The sequence below is a fragment of the Nicotiana sylvestris genome, chromosome 10 (assembly GCF_000393655.2).
Source record: "Nicotiana sylvestris chromosome 10, ASM39365v2, whole genome shotgun sequence".
Classification (NCBI taxonomy): domain Eukaryota; kingdom Viridiplantae; phylum Streptophyta; class Magnoliopsida; order Solanales; family Solanaceae; genus Nicotiana; species Nicotiana sylvestris.
In genome coordinates, this window is record NC_091066.1 from 143,931,489 (window position 1) to 143,948,317 (window position 16,829).

At 33.9% G+C, this 16,829-nt stretch overlaps 2 protein-coding genes across 9 annotated transcripts; one reads left to right on the plus strand and one right to left on the minus strand.

Annotated features, from left to right (window-relative positions):
- The first annotated feature begins 1,198 nt into the window (after nucleotides 1-1,198).
- Nucleotides 1,199-8,140, plus strand: LOC104226862 (phosphatidylinositol N-acetylglucosaminyltransferase subunit A). 8 transcript variants are annotated; one of them, XR_011402923.1, is made up of 11 exons: nucleotides 1,199-1,437; nucleotides 2,895-3,026; nucleotides 3,200-3,772; nucleotides 3,885-4,039; nucleotides 4,509-4,599; nucleotides 4,712-4,828; nucleotides 6,508-6,611; nucleotides 7,193-7,283; nucleotides 7,390-7,518; nucleotides 7,804-7,826; nucleotides 7,905-8,140. XR_011402923.1 is itself a non-coding variant. In XM_009778944.2 (10 exons), exons 2-9 carry the CDS (start codon nucleotides 2,907-2,909, stop codon nucleotides 7,483-7,485), a joined length of 1,347 nt encoding a protein of 448 aa, XP_009777246.1. In that variant the 5' UTR covers nucleotides 1,214-1,437; nucleotides 2,883-2,906; the 3' UTR covers nucleotides 7,486-7,518; nucleotides 7,804-8,140. The 8 variants fall into 8 exon arrangements, 5 of the variants coding, with proteins under 5 accessions (XP_009777246.1, XP_009777251.1, XP_009777250.1 ...); XR_710951.2 differs by having other exon boundaries at nucleotides 1,214-1,437; nucleotides 2,883-3,026; XR_011402924.1 differs by having other exon boundaries at nucleotides 1,214-1,437; nucleotides 2,883-3,026; nucleotides 7,399-7,518.
- A 4,962-nt stretch (nucleotides 8,141-13,102) lies between these two features.
- On the minus strand, nucleotides 13,103-15,021 carry LOC104226861 (transcription factor PRE6-like). The gene is made up of 2 exons (XM_009778942.2): nucleotides 14,585-15,021; nucleotides 13,103-13,699 (listed from the first exon to the last, which is right to left on the minus strand). Exons 1-2 carry the CDS (start codon nucleotides 14,711-14,713, stop codon nucleotides 13,547-13,549), a joined length of 282 nt encoding a protein of 93 aa, XP_009777244.1. The 5' UTR covers nucleotides 14,714-15,021; the 3' UTR covers nucleotides 13,103-13,546.
- Between the last annotated feature and the right edge of the window lie 1,808 nt (nucleotides 15,022-16,829).

The following is a 16,829-nucleotide window of genomic DNA, read 5'->3' on the forward strand; positions in this document are numbered from 1 at the left end:
AAATATCCTTACAAGTTTAGTCACCCGAGAAAGATATCAGTCTCTAATAAGAGTTTATTGAAGAATAAGAAATCGAATAATTTCAAATCCAACAAATTTAAAATCGTCTATTGGAGCAATCGATTTTAAAAGGCGAGATATATCGAAGTATAAGTGATACCATGATGCCTAGCTAGAAGAATAGAAATTAGAGATAGAGTTGGTCGAGGAGAATAATTTTGACTTTAATCATAAAAGATCATAAGGTTACACTACACTAGCTTTTGGTGCATTTAACTTTGTAATTTACAATTAAATCAAATATTTTAAATATATATATGCATTCTTATTTAGTATATGTGATATATATATATATATATATATATATATATATATATATATGTCTATATGTGATATATATATTATATAAAAATAATGTAATACGTACGTGTAGAGAAACTAGTAAATAGCTAAAAGACTGAAAAATGGATAGAATTGACATCTGAATTACTCTTTATAATAACAATGTAACTTTTAGGTAGGAGTGTTCATAAAAATCGGAAAACTTGAACCAAACCGAAAACCAAACCAAATCGAGCAAAAAAACCGATACTTTTTGGTTTGGTTTGGTTTTGGTTTTGAAATTTAAAAACCAATCAAATTTGGTTTGGTTTTGGTTTTAATTAAAAAAACCCGAACCAAACCGAATATAGGAGTAGCTATTTTAAATTTATTATTACACCTATATATATGTATATTTTTATACAAAGTTTTAAAATTTTTATAGTAAATATTAATCGTTTGCACTTTTAGTACAGTTCTTTACCTTTACATTCTAGTTTAATTGGTAGTTTTCTTTTGTTAAGTGTAAGAATCTATTTCATGTTAAAAATAATATATTTTTAATTGAGTCCTTAATTATTCATCACTATTTGATTCAATTATCATCAATATATCTTGGTAAATAATAGATTTCTCAAAGGGCAATTGATTTGATAGTGTTACGTTGAAAATATGGTCGCCGAAATGTGTGTTTTGTAGTGTATGTCTTATATTTAAGAAAAAAAAGACAAATAACCGGAAAAACCAAAAAAATAATTTAAATCGAATCGAGAAAAAAACGACTTAATTGATTTGGCTTGGTTCTAATATTTGAAAAACCGACTTACTTGGTTTAGAAAAAACGATTCAAATGGAAGGAACCCCCCTATTTTCACGTGAGATCATAGGGAAATGGAAACGGGGCACAAAAACGGGTCGGAGCTTCCTTTGTGGTGAAATTCATCGGTTTAGAGCTTCTGTGAAGAAATCCAGATTCAAATGTCAATTCACGGTAGATACAACCCAAATCTAGCGCAAAAAGGAATCGAAAATTCGACCTATCTATGGCTCGAAGACTTCAAGTGCAGCACTATATAGAACAATTCACCTTACTGAGCAGCAAAGCATTGTGGAATTGTAAGAACCCTATTTCTACTCCACAATTATTAAATTACTTTACCCTAGCTTTGCACATTTATGTTGTCTTTCAGTTTCATAGATTGTAAAAAATCAACAATACATTGTATTATCGTATAATACATGATTCATGATTTTAGAATGCAACTAGAATTGAATCAACATTTTAAGTTAATAGCTGCAAATTATAACTGTATTCATCGTTCATCTATAGTATATGTGCACATTTTGTATAAATACATCTAAAGTTTCTTAGTATTTTTTTTAATGTAGATTTATATACTTCGAGTTTAAGGCAGTGAAAGTGTCCTGGTAAATAGATAATATGACTCAAAAGGCCAGTAATCACTTTGGGTAACTGTTAAATAGAATTGAACTTAAAACTGAATAAAGTGAGTTGAAAACCTCACCAAAGAAATGGAAGTTCTGAGACAGATCCATAGTCTATAACGCAGCACCTATTTGACCCGTACGCGTTCAGCCGGCTCACCACCGGTTCACCACCATGGTCCTGAATCGCAACCTCTCAACTCTTCTCTCCTGCGATTTCTCTGATCAGGTTATTCTTCACTTTCCGACTTCATTTCTTTCTCGATTACCAATTCCCTTCCTAAACGTTGATCCAATACCTCACAATGCCCTATTATTTTACATCTGGTATCTCCCTTCCGCTTCGCAATTTCTATTTCTCTTATTTATATAGTTATCTCAATTTCTGCATTGCTCAATTTCACAATGGGGTTATTTTGGGAGTTTTTCTCAATTTCGATGGAAAGAAAGTAATGACGGAAAATGTGGGCTTGAAATTGATTCTGGATGTTCTTAGAGATTACCTAGAGCTGGAAGCTTTGCACATTACAGCTGCGACAATTTTCTAATGGAGGTTTGAATTGGAATGGTGCAGACCCAAGGGTGAGAAAAAAATATATAGTGCAGCTTGAGGTGTTGGTTTGGAATGGTGAAAAAATATGTGCAGTTCAAGGTTTTGGTTTGGAATGGTGCAGAGCCACCTTTCTTTATTTGCAATGTAGAAGTCTTTTTTTTTTTTGAAAGGAGAGGGAGAGGCAGGTTGGGAATGAGGAAGAAGATGGAGTATTGAAAGAGAAAAAGAGCGGATATGTGCGAAAAAAGATCACTTCTAGCTAACCAGTCAAGTGAAAGGAGCCTGCTTACCCAGAGCCCGCTTACCCAATTCCTGAGGAAATTTTATGAATTTCTTTTTGAAAGTTTTCTTACTTGGAGACTGACCTGGAGTGTGTATTTCACTTCCCAGCTTATGGCTGGTTTTGGGTCCGACAGGGGGGTAATAGTTCCACATTGAACAAGAATGAACGGGTGAGAGGTCGCACGTAAAGTCTGAGTTTAAAACTGGCTTTTTCGTAGGTGTCACTTATGTATTTTCCCTTGTTCTTTCATTGTTGTGTGAATGGTTGCCTCTGATGCAGGAGTGTCTGTAGTGGTCTGCTGTCATGGGTGAACCGGGAAAGCATAGAATCTTAATGGTCTCTGATTTTTTCTACCCCAATTTTGGTGGAGTGGAGAATCACATATACTATCTATCACAATGCTTGATTAAGGAAGGCCACAAGGTCAGTAAGCACCGTCCCCTCTCTTAAATTGCTCTTGATTGAATATTATTAGCAAGAGATTAATTTTGTCATAATGAGATACTTTTTATGAATTCAGTAAGAGATTAACTTTGTCATAATGAGATACTTTTTATGAATTCATTCTTTTTGTTGTTCTTTTGTGTAAATTTCAGGTGGTAGTTATGACTCATGCTTATCAGAATCGTTCTGGTGTAAGATATATGACAAATGGCCTGAAAGTTTATTATGTCCCGTGGAAGCCATTTCTCATGCAAAACACATTGCCAACCTTCTTTGGGACACTTCCAATTACTAGGACAATTCTGATTAGGGAAAACATATCGCTGGTACATGGACATCAAGCCTTCTCAACCTTATGTCACGAAGCTCTAATGCACGCTCGCACCATGGGTTACAAAGTTGTATTTACTGATCATTCTCTCTATGGTTTCGCGGATGTTGGAAGCATTCACATGAATAAGGTACTACAATTTACGCTCGCCGATGTGACTCAGGCTATTTGTGTTTCTCATACAAGCAAAGAGAATACAGTTTTAAGGTCTGGTTTGCGCCCTGAAAAGGTTTATGTTATTCCAAATGCTGTGGACACGGCCATGTTTAAGCCTGCTCCTGAGCGACTCAACAGGGATGAAATTGTTATAGTTGTGTTAAGTAGGTTAGTTTATAGGAAAGGAGCGGATTTACTTGTTGAAGTTATCCCTGAAGTATGCCGTTTGCATCCCAATGTAAGTGTTCTCCATCATCATCATGGGATCCGTTAAAAAAACTAGTCTATGGATTTTGACCTTGTTTGTGCATTCTGAACTTTTGGCAACTCATTTGGCTGCATTTGCTAAGGTTCGGTTCATTGTTGGAGGAGATGGACCCAAACGAGTGCGTTTGGAAGAAATGAGAGAAAAACACTCTCTTCAAGACCGAGTTGATATGTTGGGTGCTGTCCCTCATGCTAAAGTACGGTCTGTACTAATAACTGGCCATATATTTTTGAACAGGTACGCGACCTTCAAGTGTTATTTATTTATTTTTTTCACATTGTTGATTAGTTTTATATTTGATAGCAAATTTGAGACTGAAGTATGAAAACCATGAACACTATGTGGCCATTTAAAACTTGTCCCAGATGACAAGCTAAATCAGATTCATTGGTTTCAATCTATCCTTCCAGAATCATCAAAAAGAAAATGAAAATATTGAAGTGTTACGCTACCTCGTTGGTTAAGGCCAAACGCAGTCTAGTAGACAAGATAGGTTCGTATTGAGCTTCTGCTGCTCACGGCGTTGTAATATATAACTGCTGACAAATACTCCCTGTTCCACCATTCATTCTTCTCCGAAAGCAAAAGAATAACATCTGAAGCATATTTAAATATGTTTGGTTTGTGGTTGACCAACAGTCAGTTTCCGCCTTCCCCATTTCTAATCCGACATTTATGCTCCTGTTTCTTGCATTACTGGTGCCAGTTCTTTAACAGAAGCATTTTGCATAGCTATATTGGAAGCTGCAAGTTGCGGATTATTAACAGTCAGTACACGTGTCGGAGGTGTTCCCGAGGCATGTCCATGATTCATTTTTCTTTGCTTGACTAGTTTATATCTCCTTGCTTCTACTTTGTTAATTGTTCGTTCTTCTATTTTATCATATTTTTTTTTTACTTCTCTGTCAGGTGCTTCCAGATGATATGGTTGTTCTGGCTGCGCCAGATCCTACGACTATGGTGCACGCAATCACAAGGGCTATACATATGCTTCCCCGGATTGATCCACAAGATATGCACAATCGTGTTAGTATCACATTGCCTTTTGCTTATCCTTTTCTTCGTTTTTCCTTTTGGGGCAAGGTAGCAAGGGCAGTTTGGTATCTGCTCTCTTAAGATGTAACAATAGTCTTGTAATCTTAGCCTCTTGGGTGATATCTGAAGGAAATTGAGGTTAAGCCCAAATCTTTCATGGAAATCTTCCAACTCAATCTCTTGATCCAAAAAAAAAAAAGGATTCCAATTCAATCCCCCCCAACCCCCCCCCCCCCCCAAAAAAAAAAAAAAAAAAAAGAAGAAGGAAGAAATGGTGCTTGATTAGTTGATTGGGACAGTAGTTTGTTTTATTGGTTTTCCAGAGGTTCTTCATCTTCTGCTTCTTTGATGAAACTTTTCATGCTTAGTAAATATCTAAGATGTATTCCTTGTAATTACTCCCTCCATTTCATTTTATATAGTGGTGTTTGACTGGGCATAGAGTTTAAGAAAGAAAGAAAAACTTTTACCACATGCCAAAAGCATCTTTAGAACTTGTGGTCTAAAGCATACCATGAATTTCAGTGGCTATAAAAACATGTCGTTAAGTGTAAAATGAGAAAGTTTAAGGTTAAAGACTTTCCAAATATATAAAGGTGTTGTATCTTACTTTACGTTCTTATTAAAAATATATATATATAAAGGTGTTATTCTTTTTTAGCAGAATAAAAAGGAAAGAGTGCATATAAAAAGGAATAGAGGGAGTTGAATCTGTTGCAAAGAAAGGTTCATGTTGTGTCAATGGCGAGCTGCAAAATCTATGCAGGACAGTTTATGAGATTTATATGCAACTCTCAAGAAGAGGAATCCAGTTTGTGGAGTTGTAGCGATGGTGCACAAGAATATTTTAGTCAGCAGTTTCAAGTCTGTTAAACTTAATAGGCATGGCTAAGAAGTTTAAGAGAAAAGGAGAGGGGATGAGACATGACATCTGCAGCATCAATTCCAAATATCTAGAAGCTTAAATAACAACGTGCTCTTCTTTTGTGGGAAGGAAAAGAGGGTGACCAAACACATAGGACGTCTGAGAAAGAATGGAAAGTTGAGGATTAAACAATCTCTTTGCCTGAATCTTTAGAGAACACATGCATCTGTGTTGGAGATGGTAGAAAGACTTTCTTTTGGCATGACAATTTGATCTATGGCCCTTTGCAAGATCAGTTTCCAGGCCTGTTTACATTGGCACAGTGCCCAAAATGCACCTCAGCTGACTGCAGATTTAATGAAGCTTGGAGGTTAACATTTAGGAGAAACTTAAATGACTGGGAGATGACAGGAGTTGCTGAATTTTGCAGTACACTAGATCCATTTCAAGGTTTCTCTAGCAGTAATGCCAGGATAATATGAAAAGTGCATAGTAGTTGGTATTTTCTCATAGAGTCCCTCCAAGAATAGTAGAGGGATATGTATTTTGTTTTTTGCTCACCTCTCATTGTGAGCACCTTCTTTGTGCTGAAATTGTGAACAATAATACTTAACCTTTCAAAAAATTTAATTGTTGAAAGGCACGATTTGTTTGTGATTTCACTGTATGGCATTGCGATTGAAAAATTGCAGGGAATTGGTTTGAAGTACAGTTTTAAACTATAATGCGATAGTGTTTCTATGAGTTTGTTATATCTGAAAGGTATGCGATCATATTATTTTCTGACAATCAATTCTACTGCTAGATGAAAAAGCTTTACAGTTGGCCTGATGTAGCCAGGAGGACAGAAATTGTTTACAACCGTGCTTTGAAATGCTCCAATCCACCTTTGCTAGATCGATTATCAAGGTATGCCACTACACTGAAGGTAAATAATTGTTTGTCAACGCATGCTATCACCCTAGAGAAATAAGTTGAGAATGGATAAAAATCAAATAATTATATGCTATTTCTCTTTTGGTAGTGAAAGACCCTCTTGTCATTATTGTATAGAATCTTAAATGAATAATTACTTGAGCAGAAAACTGTTGGTTTTGAGGTTTTTTGAGGGCCTAATTTGTGTGTTCAAGTAAGATCAGATAATTGAGTTGCAGCATAAAGTTTTCTGGATTCTTTTTCCTCCTTTTGATGTTCTAGACTGTGCATAAAAGAGTACACTAAGTTTATATGTCAACTTGTAGGCCATCAGGCAATTGAAATGACTGTTTGGTCCTCTGCTGTCCTCGGACTGTGGGGAGTAGATTCAATAATCAACTTGTAGGCCTTTAGGCAGTTGAATATTCATTTCGGGTTGTCCTCTTAACCATTTACTGAGCAATGATTGTCCAACTTGAGTCAGATCTGTAACAATTTAATAATTTTCACATGAATAAATGTCTCTTCCAGTTGATTAAATTTCCAGGTTAATTTTCCTGGCAACCTTTTGCTAGGTACCTCACATGTGGCACTTGGGCAGGGAAAATATTTTGCATAGTTATGATAGTAGATTTTTTGCTCTGGCGTCTCTTGCAACTATGGCAGGTAAGTTCCTCACTCGAGTGTACTGGTGAATTCATTTGGTTCCTATCGCAGAGTTTTTTTGTTTCCTTTATAAGCCTATCGTGGTTCTTTTTGTAATCTTCTTAAGCCTGACAAGGATGTCGAGGTGGTACCTGATATTCAACTTCAAAATTCTCAACACGAGGAGACACCATTTGGTTCCAGTACGGAAGAAAGCTTATGATTTCCGGTGCTTTACCCATTGGTGCAGCTCAAGGTCATATACTATTCAAAGAGTGTGGGATTAGGATTTAGGTGTAAAGATTTTCTTAGTAATTAGAAGCAGCAGAAGTTTTAGGAGTCTATTGTCAAGACGAAAGGAAGAGAACAAATGCAAACTATCAAAACATAATATATCCATCTTGAATTACTTTTCTTGTCAATTCCTTTCCTCTGATTCATATTCCTTCGAACTAACTGACACTTCCCATCACTAACGATTCTGAATCTTGAAGTTTAAATCTGTGATTCTTATTACTTCTCATTTTTCTTGGCTTTTCAGGGGCCTAGCAAAGATGTTAAATGGTGAGTACCTGCTTTTGGAACGGTTCTGTTACTCCAGATTTTAGTCAATTGGTACTGATATTATTCCTTTGACATCAGATGAAGCTATGCTTTGAAGTAAAAACAAATACGGGACATATATTCTTCATTTGTTCTTTTGCCATGAGATAGGAGTATATTTACAATAGTTACATGACTACGTCAAGTAGGGAGAACCTACTCTCTCTGATACACCCTAGTAAAGAGATCATCCGCCTATGAGTTGGACATAAGATCATACTTCAATGGGATTTGAACATGTCTCTTCATCTTAATACCTATAACCATTGTGCCAACTGCCACATACTTCATTGTAGCAGACTATTAGAACCCCCCCCCCCCCCCTTTTTTTTTCGGGTTGAAAGTTTTGGCGTCTGGCAGAAAATAATAACCGGCATCATTGGTATTATTCTGTTGTCATTCAAATTTAATTTGCTTCAGCTGGAAGGGCTCATCTTCAGAAAGTAAGTGTAATACCAAATGGCAGTTGTTGCCTACTGTTGGTGTGCGAACTTGGATGACCTAATTCAATTTGGCCAAAGTATCTTAGAGGAAGGAAGAGTAGAGTTCAAGCATAGCTGGAGGTCGAGGCTCGAGAACAAGTTGCCTCACTTTTTTTTTTAACGACGGTAGACGGTAGTGTTCGAGTCAGCTTGTGCACACCTCCATTATTTCATTATCTCATATCAAGATACAACAGAGCTCAGAGTCGCTACTCTAGAATCGGCCTCTTAGCATGTGCACTTCCTGTAGGGATATCAATCCCCTCTGACCTCTATGGCATAAATGTTGATTGGCAATCCATCGCAAGTTACACAGAATATGTACTAGAGTATTATTACTTTCGAAGAACGGTAATAATTGACAATACTGTCTAAATTGACCAAGCAGAAGCCAAAGAAGCCCTGGACAGTCTTGCGCAGTGTACAAATGAACATTTGCATGATAAAAGGAAAGCAAAGAAAAACCTGAATATTACTGACTTGAGTGTTGGAATGCATTCTAATTCGTGAATTCAACATTCCTTCCTTTCTTTTAAGAGGGTCATTAACTCATTATATGTTTTTTCCTCTTTTTCCAACTTCCCAAATTCAGATTATCCACTTTTTAAGTAAAATACACCAACAATGTTTAAAAAATAAATTTACAATCTCAATGAATTTTAACATGTGATAGCATGTTGGTTATCATTTTTACCAAATTATCAATTAATGTTTAGCATAATATTTACCTGTAATTATCAAATAAGGGACTTGATTTTTGAAACATTACAACCATTTTGATGAATTTGGACGTTTTAAGTAGAGAAATCTCACTAGTAGACAATTTAGATTTAGGACAAGCAAACAGAAGGGACATATCAAAGTTTTAACAATTATTATGCTAATTTGAAAAGCTTCACTGTCAGATTATGACTTACGATCAGCCAAAGACGAGTGAATAATTCTTCAAATCGAAGCTTACACTGTTGCTGACTTTTCAGAATTGGAGTTCCCCTACTTTTAAGGTTGCAAACAGTTTTAGAAATTTAGAGGAAATTTCTATTATTTTTTTGTCGTCGCAACTTGCCTAATATGGTTTATACATACATTTAACAACATGTTAGAATCGAGTCTCTTCTAGTTGGTAGAAGAATACAAAGAGACAATGCAAGAAGTTTGTTAAGCTAGCAGCGACAACCCATCCATCCAGTTACTATATAACAAAGAAACCACAAAATAATTATAATGTTGGCATCCACCACGAACTTGCACACACTTCGACTATTTCATACTGCTATTTCTCACGAGCATATGTATGTACAAGATAACATTTCCCACCAAAACTTATACAGATAAGAAGAAATTACCAATTATTTTTAGGGTAAGTTCAAATTTACTTAACTCTCTGGATCTCACTTTATTGACCAATTTGGTTTTTCCTTCCATGAGATGATTCTAATTTATTGGTTCGATGGACAAGAGAATTGAGCTAACCACGAAAGAGCTTGTATTGAATTCCATATATTAAATAAAACTAATGAAACTTTTTCAGATTAAAAAGACATTCTAGTAAGGGCATGGTAGGTCTTTCATCAATCAATATAAATAGATAATAAAAGAAAATAAAAGACATAAAATAGAAACAGAAGATCTCCTTTGGAAAATTTCATTATGAGAGTCAAATGGCGTAACTGGTAAAGTTGATGTTATGTGCCTAGGATGTTACGAGTTCGAACCGTGAAAACAGCCTCTTGCAGAAATGTAGGGTAAAATCGCGTACGATAGACCCTTGTGATCCAGCCCTTTCCCGAACCCCGCGCATAGCGGGAGCTTAGTGCACCGGACTGCCCTTTTAGCCAAATGATTTGTTCCTCTTGGAAATTTGAAATATTAATATACATTGCCGACGGAGAGTTTGGAAACTAATCAATTCTTAAACATTAATAAATATCCACTCGAGAATAAAACAAGAAATTAAGGGCCGAAAAAGGATTTGGGACATCTGCCCGCGCCAACAACAGAGGGGGTTCCATTTGGCGAAAAAGACCGATTCAACGAGATGTGTGAACTATCTTTCAATACGAGTAAGACATATTTTAGACAAGAAGAGAATCAGGAAAAGGATCGAGTGATAATTTGTAGGGAACAGTGACTCTCAGAGATCAAAGGTTGACATATAGGGTCCACCTGATTTATTGATAGGACAGTTTATTTTGGTTCACATTTTCACATTTCATCTTGATTTATACTCTCTCGGTTCCAATTTATGTGAACCTATTTCATTTGTGGTCCTAAACAAGTTAAAAAGGGGCCCAAAGTATGTGTGTAATTATAAAAGCTTCTCATTAAAGGTAGAATTGTAAGTTTAAGCAAAATTGTTTCTAAATTTAGAAAGGGGTCATTTATTTTGGAACAGACCAAAAAGGAAATAGGTTCACATAAACTGGAACGGAAGGAGTATTATTAACAGAATAATAATATAAACCGAACCGAAAAACCGTACTAAACCGAAAAACCAAACCAAACCGATTAAAAAATCCGACTAGATTTGATTTGGTATTGAGTAAAAGAACTCGAATCAAACCGACATATAAATATATAAATTTATATATACTTTTAATACTTCATACAATTTTTTTTTTTAAAATGTCAAAATATTTGAGATTCCTCTCATGGGATGTAATATTTAATAGAACTATGAAGTTCATTCATCTTTATTTACCTTAAATAATAGGGTGTATCACTTTCTTATCAAGTGTTATTGAAATGCGTCAATCATCTCTTTGTTCTTCCATATTCATACGTCAATATTTCTTATATTTTTTCGAATTTGAAAATGATATTTTAATAATTTAAATTAAATAGGACATATCATTATTTAGGTATCATATTGATTTTTATGTTTAATTATTAAATTCTGTTAACCTTGAAAACATACGTCAACAAAAAATTATTGTTAGACGACAAAGAAAATAACTATCAACAACAACAACAACAACGACCCAGTATAATCCCACAAGTGGGGTCTGGGGAGGGTACTATGTACGCAGACCTTACCCCTACCCCGAAGGGTAGAGAGGCTGTTTCCAGGAGATAGTTATTTTAATAGATCATATATTTGTCGTTTTTTTTTTAATTTTTACTTAACATATACTCACTTATCAAAACTTTATCTACAACTTTAACAAAGAAAGATTGAAATAATATTCATGTAACAAAAAAATCCGAAAAATCCGACAAAACCGAACCAATCCAAATCGATATAGTTGGTTTGGTTTGATTTTGATAAAAATCGAACCAACCTAATCCATGTACACCCCTACCATTCACATCCTATCAAATGGACATGCTCTAGTATCCTATAGAGTTCATTATTTAAATTGTTACTCATATATCACAAATTATCAAGTAAAGTCTTCTTTCTTTTGTTTGTAGCAGAAAAATCATTTAACTATACATACAACACTCAGAAGGTCAGTCAACTAGGTTCCTTAAAATTTTGATTGTCAAATAACTATCTTACCACCTAATTATTAACTTTTGTCTTCTTCTTTCTTTACTTTTTCAATATTACAATTTTTTTTCTCTTTTTAATTTACATTATGGACTTGCCTATAGAATAAATAAATTTTATTTATAAAATAAAAAAATTAATTTTTTAGCATATATAGTGCCAGAATAATAAAATAATTGAGCATAACTTTTAAGAATATATCATGTATATCATAAAATATATCTCTATTTTTCATATTATGTGCATGAAATATATATTTTGAAAACTTTTAATTTCTTCATTCTCAATTGTGTAATTAATTGTTTGAGTTTTTATTGTTAATATCAAAATTATTATTACAAAAAATTGCTCTAATTAATATGTTTACTTTGCGCAATATTTTTTATTCCAACACTTTATATGCTTAAATACTATTTTTGTTTTTTCGCTTTATAAATAAAATTAATTTTTTCTATAGGTAAGTCCATAATATAAATTAAAAAAATAACAAAACTTGATATATAATTTAGAGGGTAAAATAGTTATTTAACAATCAAAAGTTTGAGAAATCTTGAGTGACCTTCCGAGTGCTATAAGCATAGTTAAGTGACTTTTCTGTTATAAACGAAAGAAAGATGACTTTAATAGGTAATTTCGGATAGTTGAGTGACCATTTGAGTAATGGACTCGTATCCTATATACGTGATCACTTCAAGCAAACTATTTCTAAGGTTTCAGAACTTTTTTAAATAATAGTTGGTTGAAATTGAAAACAAATATTTGAAGTTGAAGTAGAAAAAGATTATTTAGAAGTTGAATTTCTATTTGTATATGAACTTTAATACTCCCTAGAGAAGTACTTCAATTTGCAAATGCCGAAATTCAGTATTTGCCTATAATGAAATGTTATTTATGGCAATATACTGTTAAGCAATATCAAAGTTGAAGTAATTTAAACATGTAAATGAAATTAATTATTTAATCTCCGATCCTTCTTGGGTGTAAAAGAAAATGTTGTGTACCTTTTCTGCTGTAGTGCAATTCAAGTGTAAATTAATTCCATTCATTTCTCATAGTTCAGTATGGTTAATTATTTTGAAATATCGGACACATGATACAGCTAAGTTGTTGTACGTTGAAAATACAATTAAATAAATAAAAACATGCTCTTTCTACCGTTAAACTTATATATAACACAATTCAACAGCTGCACACATTGCTCATAAAACCTTAATAAATTGGGGGGGGGGGGGAGGATACCACGATATTAGATGATAAAAATATCTTGAATACTTATATACTTAACAAATTAAGGCTGAGATCAAACTAGCACCAGCTTTTAAAATGGATGGATACAACAATACAACATCAGTAAATTAAAAACTACTCTAATATATAAAACAAATTGGCAAATCTATGTAGATAAAGGGGCGTCTCTCTTATTTTAAATCTATATATGTGACATAGCTTGCTAATGCTAGCTAGTCTAAGCACAACGAATCCGAATTAATCAGGCCCAAAACAGGCACTCGACATCGGATGGAAATTATAAAAAAAAAAAAAGGGAGAAAAAACCCCTTGGAATGGAGCCAAGTACATGGTCCCTCTCCTACTTTGACCTAGTGGCCAAAACCCTAATTAATAAATAATAACTGCTGCATCTTAATAGAAATTTTAATTAAGTAGAATTTGAGCTAATATATAGCTACTAATTGAAGTTGCTATCATCACATAAGTAAGCTTCTAATAATAGAAGCTTGAACACTGTCACTTTCAGTTGATTCCAAAAGCTGTGATAATCTATCACTTAGCCCATCCACTTCTCTGTGTAAATTCCTTATATAGTTGCAAGTTTCTTGCAACACTTTTGAAGCTGTAACCTGTTTAATTTAATAAAATAAAGCCATAAAAAATGTTAGAAACCTAGCTAAATTTGATCACCCTTTTTCTTACTCTAACACAAAAGAACTTAAATGTAGGGAAAATGGTGCATATATAGGTGACTTTCAACCAAGAATCTATATTGAGGTAACAGTTAATTCCATTTTGATACTTAAAAAGAATGAAACTAAGGATATTATGTAGTTATCACGTACTAAGGATGTCAGCTTTTGTAAAATTCTTTTACGAGGAAGCAACATCTTATTCTTAAAAAAATATAGTTGCTTATATATGAGGTCTACATCTTATTCTTTTCGCGAGAACTTTGGAATCGTAAACCAATTCAAAAGGGGCTCCATATCATCTTGTTGGCAGTAAAAACCCTATATTGGTAATTCAATAGGTCAAGCAAGCCTGTCGGCTATTGGCTTCTTTCTATATCCCTATTCAAGAAAGCTATTGTTGTATTATTGAACACAATACAGGCTCAATTCCTTGCTTTACGTCATTGGAGTTAATTACTTCATGTTAGGCCGCGACTTTGCGCTCTTTCTTTTTATATGAAATGTTATTGAGGGAAAAAAAAGGAATGTGTCGAGGCAGCAAACAAGACAACTACGTTTTGGCTTGATATTAATGAGGACTTGTGGGCTAACTAGTGGGCATGAAAATGTCACCCTCAAACTTATCTCTAAAAGGAAAAGAAAGGCCACACAAAATATGGGAAGTTTCTTGGAAATGCGTCTCATATATTTGCACCCACACACATATACATATGGTGAAGTAATAAATTAAAAGAAGACAAGGAAAAAAAGACCAAAGATATAGTAAAAAATAAATTTATGTTATGTACGCTGACGGTGTAAATAATTTTTCATGGTTACCTTGTCAGAACGCCTATTACGGATTTCAGGAATAAGTTGTTGTAACTTAGAAACGAGATCGGCGATTTGATCATCACTTATTCTGGAAACTCCTGAAGATTGTCTAGAACGTGATCTTCTGCTTGACATTGTCAGGGAAACTAAGAAAAGGGAAATTATCAAAAAAGAAATTAAGACAAAAGGCAAGAAAATGGGAGTTGTCAGATAAAATCTTGAAATGAATTATGTGTAGTGAGTTCTGTGGAGTGATGAGGGGGGAATGGAAAATATATATAAGGGGAGTTTAATAAGAAGAAGAGATCAAGAATTGAAGATAAACTGTGTTAAAGAGACAAGTTATGGACAGAGAGATAAGGGAGGTATGAACAAGAAATTAAAAAAAAAAAAAAACACTAAGGTAGGAGTGTTGGAAGTGAAGAAGACAAGTGCATGGGATAAAGCAGTGGGCTATTCTTGTTTTTAAATAGAGAGTTTGAAATATAGAGAAAGAGAGTTAATCAATCAGATGATTTTTTTTGGGGGTGGGGGTGGGTGGGTGAGTTTAGGATATGGGTCCTTTTGTGATGTGAGCATAAGCGAAGTATGTGGAGGATCCAAGATTTTAATTCTATGAGTTCAGCCTTTACGGTTCTTAATTCTTAATATTGAACCTATTATATTTTTAAAGTTATGATTTCAGACTCACTATATGTTAAAATTTTAATGATTTTTACATTAAGTTTATACTCCGTGTCGAAAGTTCTGAGTTCAGATGAACCCGGTACTACAACACTAGATACTCCTTTGAGTGAATTTAAGATTTTTAATTAACGAGTATGAAGCATCACAACAATATTTCACTATTTTTCTATCATCACAAATATGTTAACTTTATTTAAATATACATATAATTCGAGTCGAAAGTAATATACATATTTGTATCGACTGTCAAAATTCTATATTGCCACTATGTGATAAAGGACTAACGATTAATGAAGTTGGCAAAAATTATGAAAAACCAATGTTTACATTTCAATAGATACAAAAGCATTAGGTGTAAGAATTTTTTTTTCATTTGAACCATGAAGGGAGCCATGAAACAACGCTAAAATTGTTTCTGTGTAACCTAGCAGACATTAATACTTGCATTAGAGGAGGTTGCTTGAACATCACATCCCTTAAGGTGTAGCCCTTCCTCAAACCCTGTGTGAACGCGAAATATTTTGTGTACCGTAGTTGTCATGTCCTTTTGCCTAAATTGTCATTGACAAAGTTATACAGTAACTGCAGTGATGAAAATTAACCAACATTCAATCGAATAATAAAATTGTGATGTTATTGAAGAAATAAAATGGAAAGGGGTAAACCATAGCATCCTTCTCCATATGTCTCCCAAACTGGGGTTAAGATTACAAAGTCAAGTGGGAGTGGACACACGAGATAATTTAGCCTTAGTTTATCAGCCAACTTAGCTTTGGGGCCTCTTTTGTGTCAGTAGTAGCACGCAAGCCCATGTTATCTTTATATTATCTCTTTTTCATTTTAATATTAACATCTTTCCTCAACTCTTACTTATACACCCCTAAAGTACCCCACCTCATTCCACATCAACATGACAAATACTCAAATAGTGTCTATGTTGAAAATTTAAGTCAATTTCACGGTTTTCGTGAAGATCTTAGATCTTCATCACTATTTTTTACTCTACCTAGAGGTAGCTAGATACTAGAGGCTACTAGCTTGACATAGCATTGTATTGTTGACCGGAAAGTATAGATGCTCAAAAATAAGCTAAAGAATAAACTGACGAGAGATCAAGGTTTCAATTCTAGTGACATAAAAAATAGTTGATGATTTTTTCTTATATATATGGTAGAATTATCTACTATATGTTCTAGTAAAAGATAGAAAATTTATATGGTGTAGCTAACTTATATGTTGTATTTGAAAATTATTGTATGTTCTATTTGTCATTCATAACTATACTTTTAGAAAACTATCATTCGTAGTTATATTTGATTTTTATGACAAATCCATCTATATTTCTGTATTCCGAGGAAAGAATTTCAGGCAAATCTTCGTATTTATGTATTTCGCCTTGATTTTACACAATGTATGTAATTTTTGTATTTGTTTTGCGCCATGTATGTTTGATTGTATTTTTGTTGTTTGTATGCTTGTACACACCCCTATATTTTTGTATTTTGCCTTGGTTGTATTTGTTACATGAACGTCGAATGAATGCAGGTGATACATATTGCATTAG